The sequence below is a fragment of the Filicampus tigris genome, chromosome 19 (genome assembly GCF_054856515.1).
Source record: "Filicampus tigris isolate MCC_2025a chromosome 19, RoL_Ftig_1.0, whole genome shotgun sequence".
Classification (NCBI taxonomy): Eukaryota; Metazoa; Chordata; class Actinopteri; order Syngnathiformes; family Syngnathidae; genus Filicampus; species Filicampus tigris.
The window spans coordinates 14,716,632-14,742,500 of NC_141235.1; the positions used below are offsets into that span (position 1 = coordinate 14,716,632).

At 44.0% G+C, this 25,869-nt stretch overlaps 1 protein-coding gene across 2 annotated transcripts in view; it reads left to right on the forward strand.

Moving 5' to 3' along the window:
• The window catches only part of mbtd1 (mbt domain containing 1), a 142,931-nt gene that overhangs the window by 105,795 nt on the left and 11,267 nt on the right, over window positions 1-25,869 (forward strand). For both annotated transcript variants that reach the window (XM_086015947.1, XM_086015948.1), the window contains one exon: window positions 4,064-4,135. In XM_086015947.1, the coding sequence (XP_085872073.1) occupies window positions 4,064-4,135 (72 nt within the window). The remainder of the gene's footprint in view (window positions 1-4,063; window positions 4,136-25,869) is intronic.

Consider the following 25,869-nt stretch of genomic DNA (forward strand, 5'->3'; position numbering starts at 1 on the left):
GGCTGCTGGGGAGATCCGTGGGAAGGGCCGGGCGCACGCTCAGAGAAGCCGACGCCGCAGCCCGCGCTTGCCAGCTAGTACGAAGTGAGCGGAGGGGCTGACCGAAAGGACCACGGCTGCTCAAGTGAGGGCGAGCTTCCGTGCTATTTTTTTTTTTTTTGTAATCGGTTGTACTTTGTTTGTAGCTCATGCGCGTGGCTAACTAGGGAGTCGACGAGCAGTCTGCACTCGGCAGAGCAGTGAGGGAGGGGCGCACGGGGCAGGCTTTGGCAGTGTGTGCGGGAGCAGCAGACCATTAGGGGCAGACGTTGGCAAAGCGCTGTTGGTATCGAAGTCAGTGGTTTGGTATCAGTAATATCGATGCCACAGCAAGCTAGTATTGTATCCGCTCAAAATGTTTAGTATCGAGTAAGTACAGAAGTATCTATTTTTGACAAGCCTAGTACCCACTACACAATCAGGGACTTAACTGGAAGGATGTAAATCTGAAATGTTGAATGGGCAAGTAAGACTGAATGGCTAATGTGTTTTAAGGTTGAATAATTTGAATTTTTGGGAAGTATGAACTGCGGGTATGTTGAAAAGCTTAACCAATGTGAGCTGAATGAGCTGAATCTTGTGAATTTGAAATATGAATGGTTTAAATGTGAAGTGTTGAATGTGCCATTGGGGATGAATGGTGAATTCTTGAATAGTTTTAGTAAGGTTGAATAATTTGAATTTTTGGGGAGTAGGAATTGTGGGTGATGTGAAATGTGAGTTGAATGAGCTGAATGAAGTTGAATGACCTCTATGAAATATTGTGGAATGGGAGGGAATCGAACCAACGTAGTAAACGGGGAATAGTTGAATGTGCCATTGGAAATAAATAGGGTTTTTGAGGGTAAAAAAAGTTGAATTTTGTGGGAACCATAAAAGTTATGGGGGGGGGGAACAGGGTCATTTGGGCCACTTCCGGTTCATTTCCGGGTCATTTAGACCACTTCTGGTCTATGTCTGGGTCATTTTGGTCACTTCCGGTCCATTTCCGGGTAATTTGGGTCACTTCCTGTTCATTTCCGGGTCATTTGGGTTACTTCCGGTTCATTTACGGGCCATTTGGGTCACTTCCGGTCCATTTCTGGGTCATTTGGGTCACTTCCGGTCCATTTCCGTGTCATTTGGGTATCTTCCGGTCCCTTTCCGGGTCATTTCGGTCACTTCCGTTCCACGTCCTGCTCATTTGGGTCACTTCCGGTCCATTTCTGGGTCATTTGGATTGCTTCCTGTTCATTTCTGGGTCATTTGGGGTCACTTCCTGTTGAATATGTGTCACTTCCTGTTGATTTTGGGTCCTCCCCCAAGATGGCCACCACATTGGAGAGATCTCGGTGTGAGTATCCCCAGTCTACCTTATGTCCCTGCCCAAGATGTCCACCATACTGGGGAGACCTCTGGGTGAGTATCCCCAGTCTAGATAATGTGCCTGACCAAGATGGCCGCCGTACTGGGGAGACCTCGGGGTGAGTATCCCCAGTCTAGCTAATGTCCCTGACCAAGATGGCCGCCACGCTGGGGAGACCTCGGGGTGAGTATCCCCAGTCTAGCTAATGTCCCTGCCCAAGATGGCCGCCGCACCGTAGAGACCTCGGGGTGAGTATCCCCAGTCTAGTTAATGTCCCTGACCAAGATGGCCGCCGCACTGACGAGACCTAGGGGCGAGTATCCCCAGTCTAGCTAATGTCCCTGACCAAGATGGCCGCCGTACTGGGGAGACCTCGGGGTGAGTATCCCCAGTCTAGCTAATGTCCCTGGCCAAGATGGCCGCCGCACCGTAGAGACCTCGGGGTGAGTATCCCCAGTCTAGTTAATGTCCCTGACCAAGATGGCCGCCGCACTGACGAGACCTAGGGGCAAGTATCCCCATTCTAGTTAATGTCCCTGACCAAGATGGCTGCTGCACTGGGGAGTCCTCGGGGTGAGTATCCTTAGTTTAGCTAATGTCCCTTCCCAAGATGGCCGCAGCACTGGGGAGACCTCGGGGTGAGTATCCCCAGTCTAGCTAATGTCCCTGACCAAGATGGTTGCCGTACTGGGGAGACCTCGGGTGAGTATCCCCAGTCTAGCTAATGTCCCTGCCCAAGATGGCCGCCGCACCGGGGAGACCTCGGTGTGAGAATCCCCAGTCTAGCTAATGTCCCTGACCAAGATGGCCGCCGCACTGGGGAGACCTCGGGGTGAGTATCCCCAGTCTAGCTAATGTACCTGCCCAAGATGGCTGCCGCACTGGGGAGACTTCGGGGCGAGTAACCTCAGTCTAGCTAATGTCCCTGACCAAGATGGCCGCCGCACTGGGGAGACCTTGGGGTGAGTATCCCCAGTTTAGCTAATGTCCCTGCCCAAGATGGCCGCCGCACTGGGGAGACCTCGGGGTGAGTATCCCCAGTCTAACTAATGTACCTGCCCAACATGGCCGCCGCACTGGGGAGACTTCGGAGTGAGTATCCCCAGCCTAGCTAATTTTCCTGCCCAAGATGGCCGCAGCTCCGGGGAGACCTCGGGGTGAGTATCCCCAGTCTAACTAATGTCCCTGCCCAAGATGGTCGCCGCACTGGGTAGACCAAGGGGCAATAACACTGGTCCATTGGAAATTAATGGTGAATTTTTGTGGGTTTTTTAAGTGTGAATGAGTTGAAGGTGTGGAAAGTAGGAATTTTAGGGGTGTTGAAAAGCTGAATGCGAGTTGAATGACTTGAATTTGTGGAAATTGGGAAGGTGTAAATGTGAAAAGTTGAATGTTCCAATGAAAATGAAATGTGAATAGTTTAATTTTTGTGGGTTTTTTAAGTGTGAATAAATTGAATGTGTGGAAAGTAGGAATTTTGGGGGTGTTGAAAAGCTGAATGTGAGCTAAATGAGTTGAATGACTTGAATTTGTTGGAATTGGAATGGTCTAAATGCGAAAGGTTTAAATCTGCCAGTGGAAATGAATGAATAGTGGAATTTTTGCGTAGGTTTTTATGGGTGAATGTGTTGGATGTGTGGCAATTAGGAATTTCGGGGGTGTTGAAAAGCTGAATGTGAGCTGAATGACTTGAATTTGTGGAATTTGGAATGGTGTGAATGTGAAAAGTTAAATGTGCCAATGGAAATGAATCGTGAATGAGTTGAATGTGTTGGAAATAGGAATTTGGGGTGTGTTGAAAAGCTTGACCAATATTAGTCGAATGAGATGAATGTCGTGAATTTCAAATTGGAATGATGTAAATGTTAATTGTTGAATGTGGCAATGGGAATGAATGGTGGAATTTTGTGGGTTTTTTTACGGGTGAATACGTTGAATTTTCGGGAAGTAGGAATTGTGAGTGTGTTGAAAAGCTTTTCTAATGTGAGTTGCATGAGTTCAGTCTTGTGAATTTAAAATTGGAATGGTGGATATGGGGAAATGTTGAAAGTGCCATTGGAAATGAATGGGTTTTTGGGGGGTGAAAAATAGGAAGTATTGGGGAAACGGTAAATTGGGATGTAAAAAAAATACTACCCCGGAGGCATGAATTTTCTGAATGTTTTGAAACTTGAATGAAGTGAATCAGGTGAAAAATGTGGAAGGAGTCGCACACCAAAAAAGTGGAGTGGAATAATAATAAACTGTAGGAATAACACGTGTGAAGGCCTTCGCCTTCACACATTTACAAAAGTAATTTTTTTAAACAAAGTGAATAACTCATAGTAACACTTAAGTGGCCTTTAACAACTGACGACACAACAGAAGATTGTGGTTGGAACTGTGGCACTGCAACAAGCTAAACAAAACCTAGATTCGAAAATCAAATGGCAGAGCAGGTATGAAAGACATAGTATAAGACAAGTACAAATGAAAATTACTTGATAAAATGTCAAAAGGCAAAGCTTACACCAAAACTCGAGGGCAGCCCAGCTCACCTGCAGCCATATTCAGAACCTGAGAGAACACACAGTCACAGAAAACACTAATGAAGAACAACCAGAACCCAACAAAACAAAAGTTTGATGCAACCCCATGAGATGGTGATTCAATGTATGTTTACATGTGATATTCTTTCAGGTACTAGAGAAATGTCTCAGTCACTCCCCAAGCAGAAGAAAAAGGCCCAGCAATATAAAGGCCAAAAGAAAAGTAAGTAATTTTTCTTCGACAAACAGTTTCCAATGTTTTACTTCACTACTTTGCATATTTTTCTTCTTGTTTGTAAGTTTGGGATTTGGCTGAAGTTGTAGGTTGTAATGCAAAGCAAATCAGCAGTGATCACATTTAAAAAAAAAAAAAAAAAAAGACTCTCAGAAGTCTGATCTTATCCTCCATTTCAGAGGTGTACTGGACTTGGTGTTGTATTTGTATGATATTTCAGATATTTTGCTTCAGATCTTATCGGGACAAATTCATTCTTAACACAGTCCAAACCACATGATAATTAAATGGGGTAATTTTATAAATCATACATTAATGCGCCGTTTGTCATTCACGGTCCGGTAGGGGCAAAATCGGGGCAAAAAAAGACCAATTATTTATGTGTACGAGACCTGATGCAACAGTCAAACAAAAGGTGAAAAGTTGCTTCGCCTCACATCTCATGGGAGAATGAACATTTATCTGTGTCAAATACTCACATACTAACTAAAAGATATACTGGACAAATATTTCACATTCCCTTTTCCAGTCATGCCAGCGGGGTCTTCTTCACTCTTGTTCACAGATCAATATCACTTAATAAATAAAATATCATTATTGACCCAGGTGGACGGTCGTGAGGGTTAACTATGATAAACGCATGGCTGATTAAGTAGACAAGGGGAAAAGGCAGATAAATTATTGGCCTGTAGGATAAATAAAAAGAACATTCCGAGAGCAATTCTTAGCACAAAGACCTCAGATCCTTTGAAGATAAACGAAAGCTTTAGAATGTTTTATGAATTGCATGTGCAATGCAATGTATATACACAAGATGTATATGTATATATATAGATATATAAATGTATGTACACAAGATGTATAAATCTTGTGGCATTCTAATCCCTCGAGATCTCGTCCAGATCTCGTCCCTAAATCACATTTCGGTTCAATTACTTTTTTTGGAAACTTCGGTTCGGTATTTTCCTTTTAAAAAATTTCATTTTGAAAAGATGACAAGTAAATGGTACATTTTTTTGAAAAAATAAATAAAAGCGAACCATTCGGGTGGTATTCTAAGGAATTTAGATCAGAATAAAAAATACACGAACAATAAACTCTTAATTTTGTAAACTATTAAGACACTGAAATCTTTAAATACTCAGCAGCAACAGCCTACGACTATGACACATCTAAGTATTCAAGTTAAAGACAAATTCATTACAGTACATATACGTATACACTTTTTGTGATGATAAAAATGCATACAATAACAGTTGCAACTAGAGCTGCAAGCAGCTATAGAGAGCCCTCGCAGCCCTGGCAATGTTGGGGTACCGGCACGTCGGGATGCTCGCACATCGGAATTGAATAATCGAAATTATCACGTGGATCATGTTACAGCAACTTTTGTAGTCAAGATGAGTCCAAACTTTAAACTAAATTAATAATAGCAGACTTCCTCTTAGGTTTAGCATATGGCTCCAAGAGGCTTTTTTGTAGGTCTCTCCCCGTTTCATATACTACCAAATTTTTGTAGATGTAGGTGAAGAGTACAACCGGGGTTGATTTTTAAAAATATACTAGGGGGCGCTAGCGAGCCATTTTTTAAACAATTGCAACGTCAAACAAAAAAAAAGATGATTTCACTAGGCCTGATGTGTGTGCAAAGTTTTGTGAGATTTCATGCATGTTTAGACCGTCAAAATCAGCGTAGTTTTATCTGCGAACTGCCCGTTGCCATGGCTACAGCTTTTAACGAAAAATCACAAATATCGTAATTTAACATCAGGAAGGTCTACAGAGTCTTCCGAGCAATTCTGAGGTCGACCTGGTTAACTTGCAAGGAGAATAAGATCAAAGAATAAAACATGTACTTCATTTAGCCAGTAGGTGGCGCTACCGCTATGATGAAAAATAAGTTTGGAGATGTCTTCAGGATTCGACTTTTATCAAATGTCAGACGTTTTTTAGAAGAAATTATCATGTGTGTCAAGTTCCAGCAGCTATTGTAATCAGAGCAAATTCATACTTGTAATGAAACTCAATTATTTCAAAATGGCCGACTTCCTGTTTGGTTTAGCATATGGCTCCAAGAGACTTTCTTGTAGGTCTTGAACTGTTACATACACCACCAATTTTTTGTAGATCTCGACAAAACGTACAACCGGGGCAGAATTTTTAAATATTTCTATAGTGATGATTTCGCCAGGCCTGATGTATGTGCAAAGTTTCGTGAGATTTCAAGCATGTTCAGACCCTTAAAATGAGCGTTGTTTTTTTGGCCAACTGTTTGTTGCCATGGCAACAGCTTTTCACGAAAAATCACAAATTTCATATTTTAATACTAGGAAGTCCTAAACACTCTTCCGAGCAAAGATGAGGTGGACCCGGTTAATCTGCTAGGATAAAAACATCAAAGAAAAAAGCATGTATTTTCTTCAGCCACTAGGTGGCGCTACCACTACGATGAAAAATAAGTTCGTAGATGTCTTCAGCCTTTGGCTATCATGAAATATGAAAAATTTCGAGAAATTTGGATGATGTGAGTCAAGTTAAAACTGTATTTATTGTCAGGTTGAATAATCAGACTTTGCGGCACCGTCAAGGCCACGTCCTTCGCCGAAAAGTCACAATATTCGGCATAGCGCAAGATCAATGTCTTGAGGCTTTTCTGTCAAATTTTCAGTCATATTCGTTCAACGGGCTCCGTGCAATAAATAGAAATGTAAAAAATGACCATTTTTGTCGCCACGAGGTGGCGCTATATGTAGAATGGAATATTGTCATACAGATGTCTTCAGGTCGCGACTCTTTACGTACAGGTGAAGTTTGGGATTTTTTTGGAGCATGTGCAGGGGAGTTAAGGTTTTTTCCTGTGTGGCGAAGGAAAAAAATTATGCCAAATTTGATGCCCCGCCCACGTCATATAGTTTATCGAAAACTCCAAAAACTGTTCCCAGTTGTTGCCATAGGTCTTATGATGATATATCCAAAGTTTGAAGTCAATTGGAATAATGCTCGGGGACATGGGTGCAAAAGTATGCACCCTGTCGACGTGCAAAAATGGTCCAAAATTGGACATTAAAAAATTCATGGCTCACTTCCTGTACACTGACGATGGCTGCAATGACCTTTTTTGTACGTCTCGGGGTGCTACACGTGCCTGCCCACTTTCGTAGGCCTAGGTCAAACGGGCTGGAATTCTATTTTGTTTTCCTACTCTAGATGGCGCTCCAGAGCCATTTTGTGTGCGTCGTTTACGGACTTTAAAATATCAAATTTTTCGTCAGGCCCGATGAGACTGCAAAGTTTAGTGAGTTTTCGTTGATGTTTAGGGGTTCAAAAATGCTATCATTTGGTCATAAAAAAATAATAATTTCTACAAAAACAATAGGGTCCTTGCAGCTTTCGCTGCTCAGGCTCTAATAATAATAATAATTTCTACAAAAACAATAGTGACCTCGGAGCGGTCGCTGCTCGAGCCCTAATTTTTGCTAACTATCAGAGCTGGGCACTTGACCCTTTTTTGCCTGTCCGGCCGCGACCCTCCACCCTTGACCTGGGTACCCTTCCGGCCGCGACCCCCCGGCCATATTCGTAAACATTGTCGGCCCCTGCCCCGTTCCGACCTCCGCCTGCCCCAAAAAGAAAACGTGCCCCCACGGGAGAGATGCTAACGGAAGAGGTTTATTTAAAGACAATTAGCCGGCTAACTTACTATTCAAACCCGCTGCGGGCACGTTTCAAACGCGCCACTTACTCATGTACTTACCCATGTAGTGTATGGACCTACGTTTCCAGGCGTAGTTATTTGCCCTGTGATTTCCTCAGTGCACTGCGACGTGCGCGGAGTGATATAATTTCAAGTGTTGTCAGTGATTCAACTTGTCTGTGAATGAATAACGTTTACGCAATAAAAAGAAGCTGAGCTCCGAGACTTCTCCAAGTTAATAAGTTTCCCCGCCTTCAAAATAAAAGCATGCCAACAAACCACTACACAGCAGGTTTGCTCCGGCATTATTTCCGGAAGTAGGGAAGCTCATGATGTGCCAGTGTCATACTTGAGTGCTGCGCGCAGCTTGACTTTCCTCCCGGACACAATTTGTTTTTGAAAGAGGCCTTTCACCGGGTAGGCTGAGATGAAATTTGGCCGCCTCGCAAGCATGTCCACACGCATGAGGGCCGATTAGTGGGCAGGACTAAAATCCACTTCCGGCCATGCTTAGACCAGCCATTTTTTAAAATTTGTCACCCCCGACCCCTCCGCCCCCAAAATGGGCATCCGGCCGGGCCGGAGGGTCCGACCGGTCCGGCCCAGGGACAGACTGCCCAGCTCTGCTATATTAAGTCTTTTTATAATGAAAAAAATACAGTAACTTTAAAAAGTCTTTATGAAATTGTGTACACTTTTTAGGCATTGAAATCTTTGAATGTTGAACGGCATATTGTAACGAATTGGGTTATCAGTGTTGTGGTCAGATTTGTGTGTTCCTGAGTTATGTTTCTGATGTTCACGAATGCATCGTTCGGCAAGCGAGTAAAGCAGCGGAGAAAGAAGAGTGCGAGCAGTTGTACTTGGATTAATAAAAACGTGCTAATTAAACTACGTCTGACGGGGTGTCCCTGGAAGATGCTACAATATAATGAATCTCGCTATTTAAGTTTGACGTTTTTGCTCTCTTGTCTAAGAAACATTCACAGTCAGAGGATGCCGTGCATTTTAGACGTGCTACCTGCAGTCCATCTCATGTAGCAATGTCGGCACACAACTTTGGGACTCCTCCACTTACCTTTCCGTCATCGGCGATTTTAACAGGAAAGAAAGCCAGAATGTTCCCAAACAGGAGACCGCAGTGTACGTGGGGACCTTTGAGCTCTGGCTCTTTTCTGGCTCTCTCTTTTGTGCTGCTACCTTCCTCACCCGCCTGCAAAATTCAGTAGCGCCCGTGCATAAGCTCGCGCTAATAAGTGGACCGAACTAAACGCGTTTGGAATTACTCTTGAAAGCCTGAAGTTTCCCCAGAAATTCAACACCTACAAAATAATTAATATCTCAGCCCCTGTAGCAAACAGAAGCATAATTCCAAAAGAATTTAATAGCTTACACATGTGGCTCTCACAAAGACTCTTACTCAATTTTACTGTTTCAATCGAAGAGGTAAAAATAAAATGTCAGTGCAAGAGAAGCACTACGTTTAATTTTTAAAAAAAGAATGGTAATTACCATCCTCTTTTCTGTTACAAAGACGTCTATATTGTCATTATCTACAAATATATCTTAACCATATATCACGTTCGCCTGGTTCGACTGGTTCAAAGTCCACAATCGCGTTGTCTATATCACTGCCGTTACTCATTTCAGAGATCCTGCGATCGATGGCGTCCGCCATTACTGCTCGAAAAAATTCTGGATATCCTCCAACGACTCACGACGCGGTCACATCTATTCTGATGTATTTCATTGGTTAAGAGACCGAGATTTAAATAATAAATATGACGTATACGCTCTCCCGGCTTTAAGGGTAGAAAGTCGCAACAGCGCTCCCGGCACTAGCGGTAGAAACGCGGTGATGCGCTCCCGTCCTTAATGGGTTAAGGGCAAGCAAGAAAAATGGATCTAATCCAAGCAGTCTATGGAACCATATGCTGGATGTATATATACCGTATGTACAGTACAGTAGTAACTTAATGGAAATGATGGCGCAGTCATCACACCGTCTTACCCTTTTTCGTACTTCTTACGTGCAGCTGACAAAGAATCAAAACTTAGCATCGACGTTCTAAAATCTGAATGATTCCAGTCATGCATTTTGAACGTCTGACAGGGCACGCAGCGCCACCCAGCAACGCTCCATTCTGTGGTGCCACCCCTCACCACATACACATGAATGCGGTTGACGCTGCAAGTTTGAAAAGATCTTTAAAGAGCCACATGAAATTGGGCAAAGACCCGCATGCGGCTCTTGAGACGCTGGTTGGCCAGGCCTGATATAGCGCCTCCATAGTAACGCTGCAACTGTAGTTAAAATACATAGTTGCCGCAGAGGGACATCATTTGTGCTGTTTTTTTTCTTTTTTCCAAAATATTTTTATTGTCTCAAAAAATATATATAACAACAATGTTGTGACCCTTTTGCCAATCAGAATTGCCTCGGTGGTTGCTGACGGCTTGGCTTGACTCGTGGTTAGATCGTGGTTGACCAAAATGTCCACAAAACCATTTATTTTCTTCCTATTTTGTTTAGACGGGACCAAACCTCCGCCTTTGTCTTTCCCTCTTTCCAATATTTAAATTATAGAAGTGTCCACCTATTTCCACGACACCACGTCACCACGATCCCACGGTCCAAAGCTGTTTTCCCTTCCACACTCGCAACACCTTGGTCTCATCACTGCCTTAATATATAGACCCGTGGAAGTGGCAAATTGACTCCACTGCTCCCCCGAGTGGTGGGAGTTTGAATATACCAAAATAAATCCATATAACAGAAATAGCTCGTACAAATAGTAATACATATATTGGGTTTTTGTTCCTTTTTTTTCCTTGAATATGCACATTAACACTAACACATCTGTTCAATGAACAGGTACAAATACGTATTGTGCATATACACAAACAAATGAAAACAACTCCCACCCATCCTCCCCCCACACATACCCCACCTCGGCTCGACATAACATGGTCAGTGTGGTAAGTTGACTATACAGAGTTAGAAAATATATATATATTTTTTTAACTGAATCAAAAGAGGCACACATCTAAGTGGGTAATAGCTTCAAATTTTTTAAGTAAGCTATTAGGGTCTGCCATTTCTTTTAAAAAGCCCTCAGTGAACCCTCTCAAAGTGTATTTTATCTTATCTTCTCAACTTTCAAGAAAACTTGGTGTTTTTCAGCGTTAAAGAGATAAAATGAGTATTATGGACTTCCAATGCAATAATAAACAACATCTTGCCAGTAAAGAAGTTAAAGCTATAATATCCTATCGAAAAGCACTTAATTCAAGAGAGGCGTCAGGTAAACCAACTATAGCAACCAATGGGGAAGGCCGCAAATTCAACTGGAGTACAGCAGACAGTCCCAAAATATCCGGTCCAGAAATTAACAAGGTCGGGACAAGAAAAAAACATGACTAAGGTTACAGGGAGAACCTCGGCATTTGTCACATTTATCCAGGACACCTGGATACATTTCAAAGAGTCTGGATTTTGATAAATGGACCCTATACAGAACCTCAAACTGGATGAGTCCCAGATGACCACAAGAGGTGGTAAATCGTATCCTGTCTGGCACGCCCCCCGAAATCATCATCAATCTGTATACCTAATTATTTTTCTCATGCAATTTTAATTTTGGCATGTGACTGGTTGCCTAAGGCCAAAATGTAATCATAAATGCCAGAAATCGTTCCCCCCTACAGTGGGTTAATTGAGCGCAATCTTTCCCAAGAGTGGCTCGGTGGTAAAGAAGGAAAATTTAGAAAGGTTTTGGAGATGAAATCACGAACCTGAAAATAACGAAACAAATGAATCTGAGGGAGGTCATAAGCATCAGACAGGCTAGCAAAACTATCAAAGGCACTGCGCACATACAGATTATTGAATTGTTTAACACTCTTCTTATGCCACATTAAAAATACTGGGTCCAAAAGCGACAAAGGAAAAAAGTGGTTGTTGTGTAATCGACCCGAGGAGGAAGCATCTATAAAGTTAAAGCGCTTCCGAAACTGATACCAAATCCTGAGAGTATTGGTAACCCCTGGGTTGTCTGTATATAATGAAGGTTTTGCGGGTAAAGAGGAATACAGCAGGGCTGCTAAGGGAAAAACCCTACAGGATGATAGTTCTAGTCAACACCACGAAGAATCAGGAGCATTCAGCCAGAAGCTAAGTTTATGTACATGAGCCGCGCAATAATAAATGTCCGTATTTTCACAACTATAAGGCACACTTAAAAGTCTAAAATTTTCTCCAAAATCGACGGTGCGCCTTATAATACGGTGTGGCTTATGTGTGCTCAGAGTTCCAATATCTATGACTGTTATGTGACTTTGTTGAGCGCTGTGTTTGACTGACTGGGAGCATTTGCTGCCAACACGCTGGTTGTATAGAGCAAAGGCGGACGTGAGTGAGGACACCATGCAGACGTTAAAGGAAGAAGGGTGGGTGTGACAAAGGACGCTAAAAGCATGCCCCAGTAGGTAGATATATGCCGGTATATACATGCATTGTGCATAACAACATTGAAAATGGCACCCACAAAGAGACACGCCATCTATACATCCTGTTAAAGTGTGGGTCTTTTTAATAAAAAAAAACGTCCAGCTTCTTTGCTTTGGCCCAACTCGGTCGGCATTTATTCGAGCGTGCAGTTTGTCAACAACCTGTTACACATTCGGCTTCCACTCTCTCAACAGTGCATGATTGCCCCCTATAGGCGTAACTGATAACAACAACAACATATCACATTGTTACACGTCCCGGCAAGGACCACCAATCCAGCGGATTAGAAGGAAAGCGTCATCTTCCGCTCCTATGGAGTAAAAAGATTGTCGACAAACGCATCCGGGCCAAACACATCACCAACATGGACGAGGTGCCGCTCACTTCCGACATCCCGGTGAACCACACTGGAGAAGAAGGGGACCAGCACGGTACCACAACGGGGCACGAGAAGTCGGCTTTTACTGTTGTGCTTGGTTGCCATGGTAATGGACAGAAACTGCCACCTATGGTGATTTTTAAGCGGAAGATGCTGCCGAAAGAAAAGTTTCCGGCCGGGGTCATCATCAAGGCCAATCAAAAGGGCTGGATGGACGAGGAGAAAAAGGAGAGAGTGGCTGACTGCGGGTGATTTTCCCCAAATACTGTATTTATTTCTACCTCATACCTAATTGTTTCACTGTATACATGCCCCGATGGACCACATTTACTTCCGCAAACACGGGAGTGACGTCGTCTTGCATGCAGGTCATTTTCATGACGAATGTGTTCATACAGCAGGCAAGACTGAGGTCGGATTTAAAATGGAATTTGAACGCTTACACAAAAAATCAGATTTTTAAAAAAAATCTGAATTGAGCATTAAGACCTGCGGTGTGAATCTAGCCAAAGAGACCGGATGTTTTTTTCCACACGTCACCGTCGCTGTTAATCAGTGACTCCATGCGCGCCCGTCTCACAGCCGCTGTGAAATACCAAGTGAAGCAAAAGAACTCCGAGTTTGCCATTATTCCCGGAGGCTTAACCAATCACTGGACATCGGCGTAAATGGGACGTTCAAAGTTGGCGTGCTAGCATCTCACCAGGGAGGCGTCCAGGAGGCACCCTAATCAGATGCCCGAGCCACCTCAATTGCTCCTCTCAACGCGGAGGAGCAGCGGCTCGACTCTGAGTCCCTTCCGGATGGCCAAACTTCTCACCCTATCTCTGAGGGAGAGTCCGGACACCCTGCGAAGGAAACTGATTTCGGCCGCTTGTATCCGGGATCTTATTCTTTCGGTCATGACCCACAGCTCATGACCATAGGTGAGAGTAGGAACGTAGATCGACCGGTAAATTGAGAACTTTGCCTTTCGGCTGAGCTCCTTCTTCACCACGACAGACGGATACAGGGTCCGCATCACAGCAGATGCACCGATCCGCCTGTCCATCTTACCCTCACTCGTGAACAAGACCCCAAGATACTTGAACTCCTCCACTTGGGGCAGAATCCCATCCCCGACCTGGAGAGGGCACGCCATCCTTTTCCGACTGAGGACCATGGTCTCAGATTTGGAGGTGCTGATTTTCATTCCGACCGCTTCACACTCGGCTACGAACCGCTCCAGCGAGAGTTGGAGATCGCGGCTTGAAGAAGCCAACAGTACCACATCATCTGCAAAAAGCAGAGATGCAATACTGAGGCCAACAAACCGGACCCCCTCGACACCTCGGCTGCGCCTACAAATTCTGTCCATAAAATTTATGAACAGAATTGGTGACAAAGGGCAGCCTTGGCGGAGTCCAACCCTCACTGGAAACGAATCCGACTTACTGCCGGCAATGCGGACCAAACTCTGACATCGGTGGTACAGGGACCGGACAGCCCTTATCAGGGGGCTCGGTACCCCGTACTCCCGAAGCACCCTCCACAGAACTCCCGAGGGACACGGTCGAACGCCTTCTCCAAGTCCACAAAACACATGTAGACTGGTTGGGCGAACTCCCATGCACCCTCGAGCACCCTGCTGAGGGTGTAGAGCTGGTCCACTGTTCCACGGCCGGGACGAAAACCACATTGCTCCTCCTGAATCCGAGATTTGACCTTCCGACGGACTCTCCTCTCCAGCACCTCTGAATAGAGACTGAGGAGTGTGATCCCTCTGTAATTGGAGCACACCCTCCGGTCCCCCTTTTTAAAAACCACCACCCATGTCTGCCAATCCAGAGGCACTGTCCCCGATGTCCACGCGATGTTGTAGAGACGTGTCAACCATGACAGCCCCTCAACATCCAGAGCCTTCATGAACTCCGGGTGGATCTCATCCACCCCCAGGGCTTTGCCACCGAGGAGCTTTTTGACTACCTCGGTTACTTCAACCCCAGAGATAGGAGAGCCCACCTCAGAGTCTCCAGACTCTGCTTCCGCAGTGGAAGGCGTGTCTGTGGAATTGAGGAGGTCTTCGAAGTATTCGAAGTTGAGGTCAGCAGCACCCCATCTCAACTATAAACAGTGTTAATGGTGCACTGCTTCCCTTTCTTGAGACGCCAGATGGTGGACCAGAATTTCCTTGAAGCCGTCCGGAAGTCATTTTCCATGGCCTCCCCGAACTCCTCCCACACCTGAGTTTTTGCCTCAGCAACTGCCAGAGCTGCATTCCGCTTGGCTAGCTGGTACCTGTCAGCTGCCTCCCGCAGGCCTAAAAGGCCAGATAGGACTCCTTCTTCAGCTGGACAGCATCCCTTACCGCTGGTGTCCACCAGCGGGTTCGTGGATTGCCGCCACGACAGGCACTGACCACCTTGCGGCCACAGCTCCGATCGGCCGCCTCAACAATGGAGGCACGAAACATGGTCCACTCGGACTCGATGTCCCCCGCCTCACCCGACGTGGGAAAAGTTCTCCTGGAGGTGGGAGTTGAAACTCCTTCTGACAGGGCATTCTACCAGACGTTCCCAGCACACCCTCACAATACGTTTGGGTCTGCCAGGTCAGACCGGCATCTTCACCCACCATCGGAGCCAACTCACCACCAGATGGTGATCAGTTGACAGCTCCGCCCCTCTCTTCACCTGAGTGTCCAAAACATGCGGCCGCAAGTCAAATGATACGACTACAAAGTCGATCATCGAACTGCGGTCTAGGGTATCCTGGTGCTAAGTGCACATATGGACACCCTTTTGTTTGAACATGGTGTTCATTATGAACAATCTGTGATGAGCACAGAAGTCCAGTAACCGAACACCGCTCGGGTTCCTCTCAATCACACCTCTCCAGGTCTCACTGTCATTGCCCACGTGAGCATTGAAGTCCCCCAGCAGAACGATGGAGTCCCCAGGTGGAGCGCCCTCCAGCACACTCTCCAGGGACTCCAAAAAGGGTGGGTACTCTGCACTGCTGTTTGGTGCATAAGCACAAACAACAGTCAGGATCCGTCCCCCCACTCTCAAGTGGAGGGAGGCTACCCTCTCATCCACCGGGGTAAACCCCAATTTACAGGCACCAAGCCAGGGGGCAATAAGTATGCCCACGCTGCTCGGCGCCTCTCATCCTGGGCAACTCCAGAGTTGAAGAGTGTCCAACCCCTCTCAAGGGGACTGGTACCAGAACCCAAGCTGTGTGTGGAGGTGAGCCCGACTATCTAGTCGGAACCTCTCAACCTCACACACCAGGTCGGGCTCCTTCCCTGTCAGAGAGGTGACATTCCATGTCCCAAGAGGTAGTTTTTGTTGCCGGGGATCGGACCGCCAAGGTCCCTCTCTTCTGCCGCCGCCCAGCTCACACGGCACCCGACCCCTTTGGCCCCTCCCACCAGTGGTGAGCCCATGGGAAGGGGGGGCCACGTGTCCTTTTCGGGCTGAGCCCGGCCGGGCCCCATGGGTGCAGGCGCTCGCCATCAAGCCCCACCTTCAGGACAATGAAGAATAAAATGATTCAAATGTGGCATTGATTTCTATGGGATCCGTAATAATCACATTCGATGCATTTTTAACACTAGGTATTAAACTAGACCCAGTCTTAACTGATGTGCCAATAACCGGGAAGCGTTGTTGCCATATTCATAATGTGTACCACACTTCAACAGTAGCAGGCTCTCAGCTTCTCTTGTTGAAATTAAATCAAATTATGCTTGTAAATCAATGTTTTTTAAACAGTTCCGGAGTAGAGACGTCCGGTGATATGTAGAGGGAAAGCTCCTGATGCACTCCTTCTTTTACCATATTTTTCAACATTTTCTGCTGACTGTTGAGCGACACCGGAACTTAAAGTTTGACTGAGGATTATATCTTGCAAAATGAGCAACTCAAACAACACAAAATTGTCGAATGACGCCCAGACGCTGGCGACGCGTGCAGCTAATAAGATAGCTTCGTTTGCGGCTAGCAATCTTCCCACCGCGGCTACCCCAGGTGAATGCCCCTCGACCACAATGTTTGCCACTGACCATTTGCTGGCAGAATTTGCCAAACAGAGGACTTCGATAAAGGAAGATGTGGCCTTGCTGATCCAGGAAGCCACCAAACCATTGCAAGCTTTGCTGGATTCACTGCAGCTAACGGCGAACACAGTCCAGAGCCGCCTTACCTCCGTGGAATCTGGAGATAACTTTGAGCGGCTAACTTCGGTGGAGTCCAAGGTTGAAACGCTCCAAAAACAGAACAGCAGCTTTTGGATCAACTCGACGACCTAGAAAATCGCACAAAGTGCCAACTCCGCATAGTGAACATTCCTGAAGGTAGCGAAGACGGAAAAGATCCTCTCAAGTTCGTCTCAGATGTTCTGATGGAGGCGATGGGTACAGATATTTTTGCCGCACCACACGAACTGGAGAGAGCCCATCGTACCCCGACAGTTAAATCAGGGCAGAGGAAGACTCCGCGCACGTTCTTGGTGTGCTTCTCCAGGTTCTGCGCTGGGCCCGTAACCACGAAGTCAAGTACAAAGATGCCACTTTACGGATCTATCAAGATGTCAGCGCGACGCTCGCCAATAAAAGATCCGCGTTAAGCAAGCCCTATAGCGGAAGAACATCAAATTCCGCATGCTGCATCCTGCTAGGCTGCGCATCACTCACAGTGATGACGCGTTTACCTTCGACACACCAGACGAAGCTCAAAAATTCTTCAACCGCGAGTTTGGCAATGAACAAAACTAGGAGGATGTTCGATGCCGGTCACTGCTTGGACTCTAGAAAAGTACTTCTTCACTTTTGTATTTTAACAAGCAGTGTTTGGACTGAAGGTACAGATTGCTTTTACTTTCTTGCTTTATTTCCTTTTTTTATTATTTTTTTTACTTTACTACTAGTTCTCAACAAACTAGTTATGTATGATATATGTGTATGATGCCTGTGAAGCACCTCACTAACTACTGTGAGGGTTTATGTGAAGTATAATTTTTTTTTTCTGATTGCTTAAACTGGTTAGCTGCTGTGTTTTCTCATTTTTATTTGTATTTTATTATTATTATTATTATTATTTTTATTTATTTTTTATTTTTCTATTTACTATTAGTGTTATTGTATGTATGTGTGTATATGTATGTGTGTGTCTGCTTGTATGTATGTACGCGTGTGTATGTATACTGTTTTTGTGTGTCAGAATTGACAGTTAATGGTACTGTTATGGCCGTTATGTTATTATTAATATTTTTGATCTAATCATTATTATTATTATTTTTTTTTTTTTTCTTTTTCCATACACGAAACAATATGCGTGGTTGGATGCCGTATTGATTACAGTTTTTGAATGTTAGATTTGAAAGTGTATAAAAGCTCATATGCATATGTGTTGGGAGCCTTCATGGTCACAGTTATTTGCATAAGTTCAGTAGGGAGTCTTTGAGTGAAATGTTTAGCCTGCAGCTTACCTCTGAGGGAGGGAGGGATGAGTATAGGCCTATTCTTTGATAAGTTTGTTTTGGGGGTTTGTGATAGGGTTATGGGGAGGAGCACCTGCGCATTTGCACTACTTGATTTCCCTTATGTTCATCTTGGAGAGAATACAGTGAAAAGTTGGATAGCTTGTTGCTGTATCGTACTGTTATTGTTATTTTTATAATTAGGCATAGAAGCCGATTACACAAAGAAGACTGTTGTACGATTTATCAGTTGGAATGTTAAGGGACTTAATGGTCCTGTTAAAAGAGCCAGGATACTTAATCATCTTAAGCACTTGAAATGTGATATTGCATTCCTTCAGGAAACCCACCTTTTATCAAAAGATCAATTTAGACTGAAAAAAAGGCTGGGTAGGCCACGCCTTCCACTCTTGTCTTGACTCCAAAACACGTGGCACTGTTTTGGTACACAAGAAAATTCCATTTAGTGCACCCAATATCTCTTTGGATCCAGAAGGCAGATTTGTGATTGTTACAGGGCTCATGTACAATAGACCAATTGTTTTGGTAAACGTTTATGCACCAAATTGGGATGACGAGAAATTCATGGGTAAACTTATCTCATTGATACCACATTTAAATTCACAACAACTTATTTTTGGTGGGGATTTAAACAGTGTGATGGACCCAGCATATGATCGCTCCAAACCTAGATCCACAAACATTTCGAAAATGGCTAGGCTACTAGCAACCTTTATGAACCAGATGGGGTGTGTTGACCCCTGGCGTTTCCTATTTCCTCGAAGCAAGGCATTCTCCTTTTTCACCCCCGTACACCATTCTTACAATTGAATAGACTATTTTTTTTATTGATCAGAATCTCCTACCTTTTGTCACTACAGTTAAATACTCAACTATAATAGAATCAGACCATGCGCCGGTGTTATTAGATCTTGCTTTTCCTATGCATAAGTTTGAACGGCCCCCTTGGAAGTTGGACCGGACCCTGCTCGCTGATAAGGCCTTTTGTGAATTTATAAACCAAAAGATCGATGATTTTTTACAATTTAATAAAAAGGATGATATCTCACCTTCCCTTCTTTGGGAGTCACTAAAAGCAGTTATTAGGGGAGACATTATCACATACTCAACCAAAATGAGAAAGAATAGAGCTAAGCGAGAAGAACTCACTCAATCCATAGACATGATAGATGCTCAGTATTCGGCCTCCTCCACCCCCGAACTATACAAACGAAAACTGAATCTTCAAATGCAGTATAACCTGCTATCAACTGAACATCCGGAGCGTCTCCTTGCTGAAATCACAGGAATACTTTTATGATTTTAATTCCACAAATAAGGAAAACTAATCGAGTTCTAACTATTGCTCCTGAAGAAATTAATGAAACATTTGCTGTATTTTATTCTAATTTATATAAATCTGAAAGCAAACATACAGGTACTGACTTGGAAGATTTTTTCAAAGAACTCCATGTCCCTAAAATAGGCACAGTACACAGAGCTATGACTGAGCTTCCATTTAAACAGGACAAAATTACCAAGGCAGTAAAAGTGTTACAAAGTCGCAAAATATCTGGCCCAGACGGGTTTCCAATTGAGTTCTTTAAAAAGTTAGAAGTAAAACTAACCCCAATCTAGCTTGACATGTTTAATGACTCTTTCTCCAGAGGGTCACTCCCTCTGACTGAAGCAACAATTATCCAACAATTAATACTGAATGTGGCTCATACCGGCCCATATCCCTTTTAAATAGTGATGTGAATATTTTGGCGAAGGCTCTAGCATTACGCCTAGAAGATACAATGCAAGATGTGATTTCTATGGATCAAACAGGTTTTATCCTTGGACGGCACTCATTCACAAATATCCGGAGACTCCTGAACATTATTCACTCTTACACCTCCAGTGTGGTGCCGGAGGTCATTATTATGCTGGACGCAGAGAAAGCTTTTGACAGGGTGGAATGGGAATACTTATTCGTATGCCTCGAGAAGTTTGGTTTTGGCCCTAACTTTATTTCGTGGGTTAAACTCCTATATACGTCACCCACCGCCTCTGTAGTTACCAATGGCAAGCAATCAAAACCCTTCCTATTGTCAAGGGGGGACCCGCCTGGGTTGCCCCCTCAGTCCATTATTATTTGCTCTGGCCATTGAACCTTTGTCTATCGCTCTTAAATCGCTACCATCAATAAATGGGATCCATAGAGGCGGACAGGATCACAAAGTTTCCTTGTACGCGAACGACGTACTAATGTACGTATCGGACCCCATTTCAAGTATACCCCACCTAATCAACATTTTGAAGAGATTCGGCACATTTTCTGGTTATAAACTTTATCTTGGTCAAAGTAAATGCTATGCAGTAAGCAATCTGGCCCTCTTGTTGCATGACAATGCCATTCGCTTCCAAATATCTAATAATGGTTTCCGATATCTGGTCATTAATATCACAAGGAGCATGCAAAAGCACTACCAGGAAATTTTTGGGGGAATACTTGGTTAAGTTGAATCAGACTTCAAAAAATGGAGACCACTTCAACTTTCCTTAGCAGGAAGGGTGAACTGTATTAAAATGAATGTGCTCCCGAAATGTCTTTACCTATTTCAATGTATCCCTATTTACCTTCCTAAATCGTTTTTTTAGAACGATTGACAAAGCTCTCATCACATTTATATGGGATGGGAAAAGACCTAGACTACGTTTGGATCTACTACAGAGGCCTAGACTAAAAGGCGGCTTGGCACTTCCAAATTTTTGTCACGCTTACTGGGCCGCAAACGTTCAGAAAATCTTATTCTGGCTTCACACTCCTGAAACAGATTGGTGTTAACTTGAAGCCACATCATGTATCTCTACATCACTTCACGCCCTCGTAACTTCCAGTCTCCCCCTTTGTTTTTCCGACTTCACTAGTAATCCAGTAGTAATACATACGCTTAAAATATGGGCTCAAATTAAACAGCACTTTGGGCTCAATAATTTTCTCCACACTGGACCTATACTCAATAACCACCTCTTCCCCCCTGTTATCAGACTCTTGATTTTCTCAGTGGAAGAGACGAGGCGTTTCTAGTTTTAAGGACTTGTACATAAATAATACACTGGCAACGTTTGAAGACTTAACACTCAAATTTAGCCTCCCTAGCTCGAACTTGTTCCGGTACTTCCAGCTCTGCCACTTACTTAATATAACGGCCCTAATTTTCCAATTATACCTTCAATGTCCGCTTTGGACAAACTATTGGAAAGCACACTGGACCAAAGAAACTAATCCCAAAAATTAAAGACTGTATATCCTCACTCAAAGATATATCTGTTCAAAAGATTAGAACAGACAGCAAGAATGAATTGGGAATGACTTTGGAGGGAATATGGAACACTGCGCTGCGGTTGGTGAACGGAAGTACTTCGTGCGCAAAATTAAGTGTAATACAATTTAAGATCTTGCACTGCAGTCACTACTTGAAGGCGAGACTGGCAAAAATATACCCAAATACAGATGCAAGTTGCGATCGGTGTCATTCCATCCCTGCTAACTAAACTCACATGTTCTGGTCATGGCCAGCACTGACTTCATACTGGTTTGAGATTTTTGGCATGCTATCTGAGGCACTTCGCATCGATTTCCAACCCATTGCGGCGACGGCTATATTTGGTGTGGCAGATGCGAATTGGCCAACGATTAGTAAAAACCACAAAACCATAATTGCCTTTGCGACACTGCTTGCACGTAGAAGGATATTGCTTCATTGGAAATTTAAACACCCGCCAAAATCATCTTTATGTGTGAGCGATCTAATACAGTTTATCCAACTGGAAAAGATACAATACTCACTGAGGGGATCTCGGGACAAATTCTTTTCTGTTTGGAACCTAATACTGTCACACTTGAAACTGACTCAGAACTATGCCTACTTGATGAACGGAGCGGTCAATATTGTTCTGTTACCTTAAGACACATGAATCAGTACAGATTATACAGCTATGTAATGTACATATATTTCTTTCACTCATTGTATTTCAAATCTCTGAGTATTTGTTTTTTTTCTTATAGTCAAATGTCTCCTCGTGTTTGTGGGTGGGGGGGTTAGCTATATTGTAAAATATGGGCAGTTTCTATGTATTGTTGTTGTTGTTTTTTTTCTCTCTCTTTGTATTTGTTTACAAAGATGCAAGACATTGTTTGTTTCATATAAATGATGCTCAATAAATTTTTTTTAAAAAAGTTCCGGAGTGGGATTCACTGCGCAACTCTGGTCCAACTTAGTTGCTATTGTAATTTCATTCTTCCTAGAACTGAGCCTCTTTTTAGAGAATGCTGTGTAAGAAATTATTTGTCCTCTTAGAAATGCTTTCAGGGTCTCCCACAGTAGGTAATACGATGTTGCGTCATTCTGGTTGAAAGAAAGAAAATCATCAATAGTCAAGATACATTTGTTAAATTCTTGGTCTGCCAATAGTAGAGAATCAAATCTCCAACAGTAGGATTGTACTTGTAATTAGCTCGTTGAATGTCCAACAATAATGGTGTGTGATCAGATATTATGATGCCCGAATATTCAGAAAAAAATACCCAAGAAGTAAGAGCAATATCAATAAAAAATTGTCAATCCTAGAATATGATTGCTGTACCTTGGAAAAGCAAGAAAATATCTTCACAGAATGGTTACTCCATGGGTCCACATGCCCATTCTCCTTCATAAAATCAGAAAACGTTTTAGCCATAGAAGACTCAGTCACTTTACGGGGACTAGACCGATCCAAGGATGGATCAAAAATGCAGTTAAAATCTCCTCCAAAAAACACCTGATGAGTATTTAAGAAGGGAAGACTGTCCAGCACACTGTTAGCAAATACAGCATCATCAAAATTTGGGGCATATTATGTTTACCAACAAAATCCTTTGTTGCATTAGCTGACCAGCTACTTAGAAATTAAAACTTAGAATTAAAACTAGAATCAAAGACTTGGCTTAACCAATGACAGTGCAGTCTATGGTCATCCTTAAACCGAAGGCGAATCTCCTGTAGAAACACTACAGCAGAATTTAAGCGCTTGAACTGTGTGAAATCCTTAGACCGCTTAGCGAGATCACCCATCCCTCTCATGTTCCAACTAACAAATCTAACATGTATGCCTGCTGCAGCTAAGCTGAAATCTACATTGATACTAACCATTCAAGTAAAGTAACCAACAAATATAGAAACAACCAAGGACAGCCAAAGTGAAGCACCCTGCCACAAAACCCCAAAACAAATATGCACCCAAAGTCTCCATAAACAACAACAACAAAAATGAGACAGCACTGTTCCCCACAGCAACCAAAAGTTGTCCACACAATTGTGCAAACAGAGATTCAGAAACGCCAATCAAAAGCAAGTAAAAGAACCCCTGCCAGTTCCAAATCACCAACAAACAGAATACGCAAGTACATTCACACAACGTTGCATAAAAATGGACACACATACTTTATGAAGTTAAGCATGGGCATTTTTAGCGGCACCCTCAGCTTGCACACCTGGCTCCAAACAGCCTGCAGGATGCACAATGTGGGATTCATTGCCAATTTTAATTTATTTTGGGGCCGTCCATCCCTCTTAAAGGCGGATGGTTTTCACCACAACAAACTGGGCAGCAGCATACTGGCAGCAAACATCCAGCACGTTGTTCATCACTCCACGTGACTATCTTCAAATCACACACCTGTAACTCCGTCCTCCTACACTCCATCTCCCCACAGTACTTCCCCCTGCTGGAGTCCCCCTGCAAGCTGCCACTGTCCCCTCCTGCTACCATCTACCCCATTCAACCCATCATCACAGTCAGGTCATTCCGACCCTACAACAATGAGAGAAAACATTGTGAAATACCAAACCCAAATCTTCGCCGACTCTCCCATACCTCATTGCCTCCCGTACACCAGAATATCCTCAAACTGTCGCTCTTTAACACACGCTCACTCAACAATAAAGCTCTCATCTTACATGAATTCATAACCGACAACAACCTGGACTTCCTCTTCATCACAGAAACTTGGCACAACCCACTGGACTACTTTTCGCTCAACCAAGCAAACCCCCCCTCCCCCCTTCCAGGCTACACCTACATTGACCAGCCTCTTGGCCGAGGTGTTGGAGTGGCCTCAGTCCACAAAACAGATTTCAAAATCAACACCATATCCACCACACCCACTCAACCCACATCACCTTTAAACTTAGTGGTCCCTCCCCTCTGGTCATTGCTGTTATCTACCGTCCCCCCAATTTCAATCCAGCATTTCTTTCCGACTTCTCTGATACTCACCCCGAGGTCTCCCCAGTGCGGCGGCCATCTTGGGCTGGGACATTAGCTAGACTGGGGATACTCAGCCCGATGTCTCCCCAGTGCGGCGGCCATCTTGGGCAGGGATATTAGTAAGACTGGGGATACTCAGCCCGAGGTCTCCCCAGTGCGGCGGCCATCTTGGGCAGGGACATTAGCTAGACTGGGTGAACTCACCCCGAGGTCTCCACAGTGCAGCGGCCATCTTGGGCAGGGACATTAGCTAGACTGGGGATACTCACCCCGAGGTCTCCCCAGTGCGGCGGCCATCGTGGTGAGGGACATTAGCTTGACTGGGGATACTCACCCCGAGGTCTCCCCAATGTGGCGGCCATCTTGTGGGAGGACCCAAAATCAACCCAAAAGGCCCGGAAATGGACCAGAAGTGACCCAAATGACCCCAAAATGAACTGGAAGTGACCCAAATGACCCCAAAATGAACTGGAAGTGACCCAAATGACCCCAAAATGAACCGGAAGTGACCCAAATGACCCGTAAATGAAGCAGAAGTAACCCAAATGACCCGGAAATTAACTGGAAGTGACCCAAATGACACGGAAATGGAATGGAAGTGACCCGAATGACCCGCAAATGGATCCGAAGTGACCCGAATGACCCGCAAATGGATCCGAAGTGATCCGAATGACCCGGAAATGAACTGGAAATTACCCAAATGAACCGGAAGTTACCCAAATGACCCGGAAATGACTTGAAGTGACCCAAATGACGTGGAAATGAACGGAAGCGACCCAAATGACCCGGAAATGAACCGGGAGTGACCCAAATGACCTGGAAGTGACCTGAAAGTTAAGTGTTGCCTTACTTCCCCTTTTATTGCTCCCCTTCTTTCTTTTATGTCCTCAGTCCAAGCCTTGTACATCATTCGAGATCATTCAACTACATTCCACTTCGTTCAGTATTATTAAACTTCATTTCACGCCATTCATCTTCATTCAACTTCATTCCACTTCATTCAACTCACATTGTTTTAGCTTTTCAACACGCCTGCATTTCATACTTCCTGAAAATTCAAATTATTCAACCTTAAAAAAAACATTACATTCGCCTCTCAGTCCTACTTCCACATTCAACATTTCAGTTTTACAGCCTTCCAGTTAGGTCCTTGATGGTCTTGTGGTACACACACTGAGTTGTGTGCAGGCAGCGTTGGATCGATTCCCCCTCATCCAAAACATTCCACAATTTTTCATAGAGTTCATTCAACTTCATCCCACTTTATTCAACTTTATTTAGTATCATTCAATTTTATTCAATATCCTTCAACTTTATTCAGTATCATTCAACTTAATTCCACCTTATTCAACTTCATTCAGTATCATTCAACTTTATTCAGT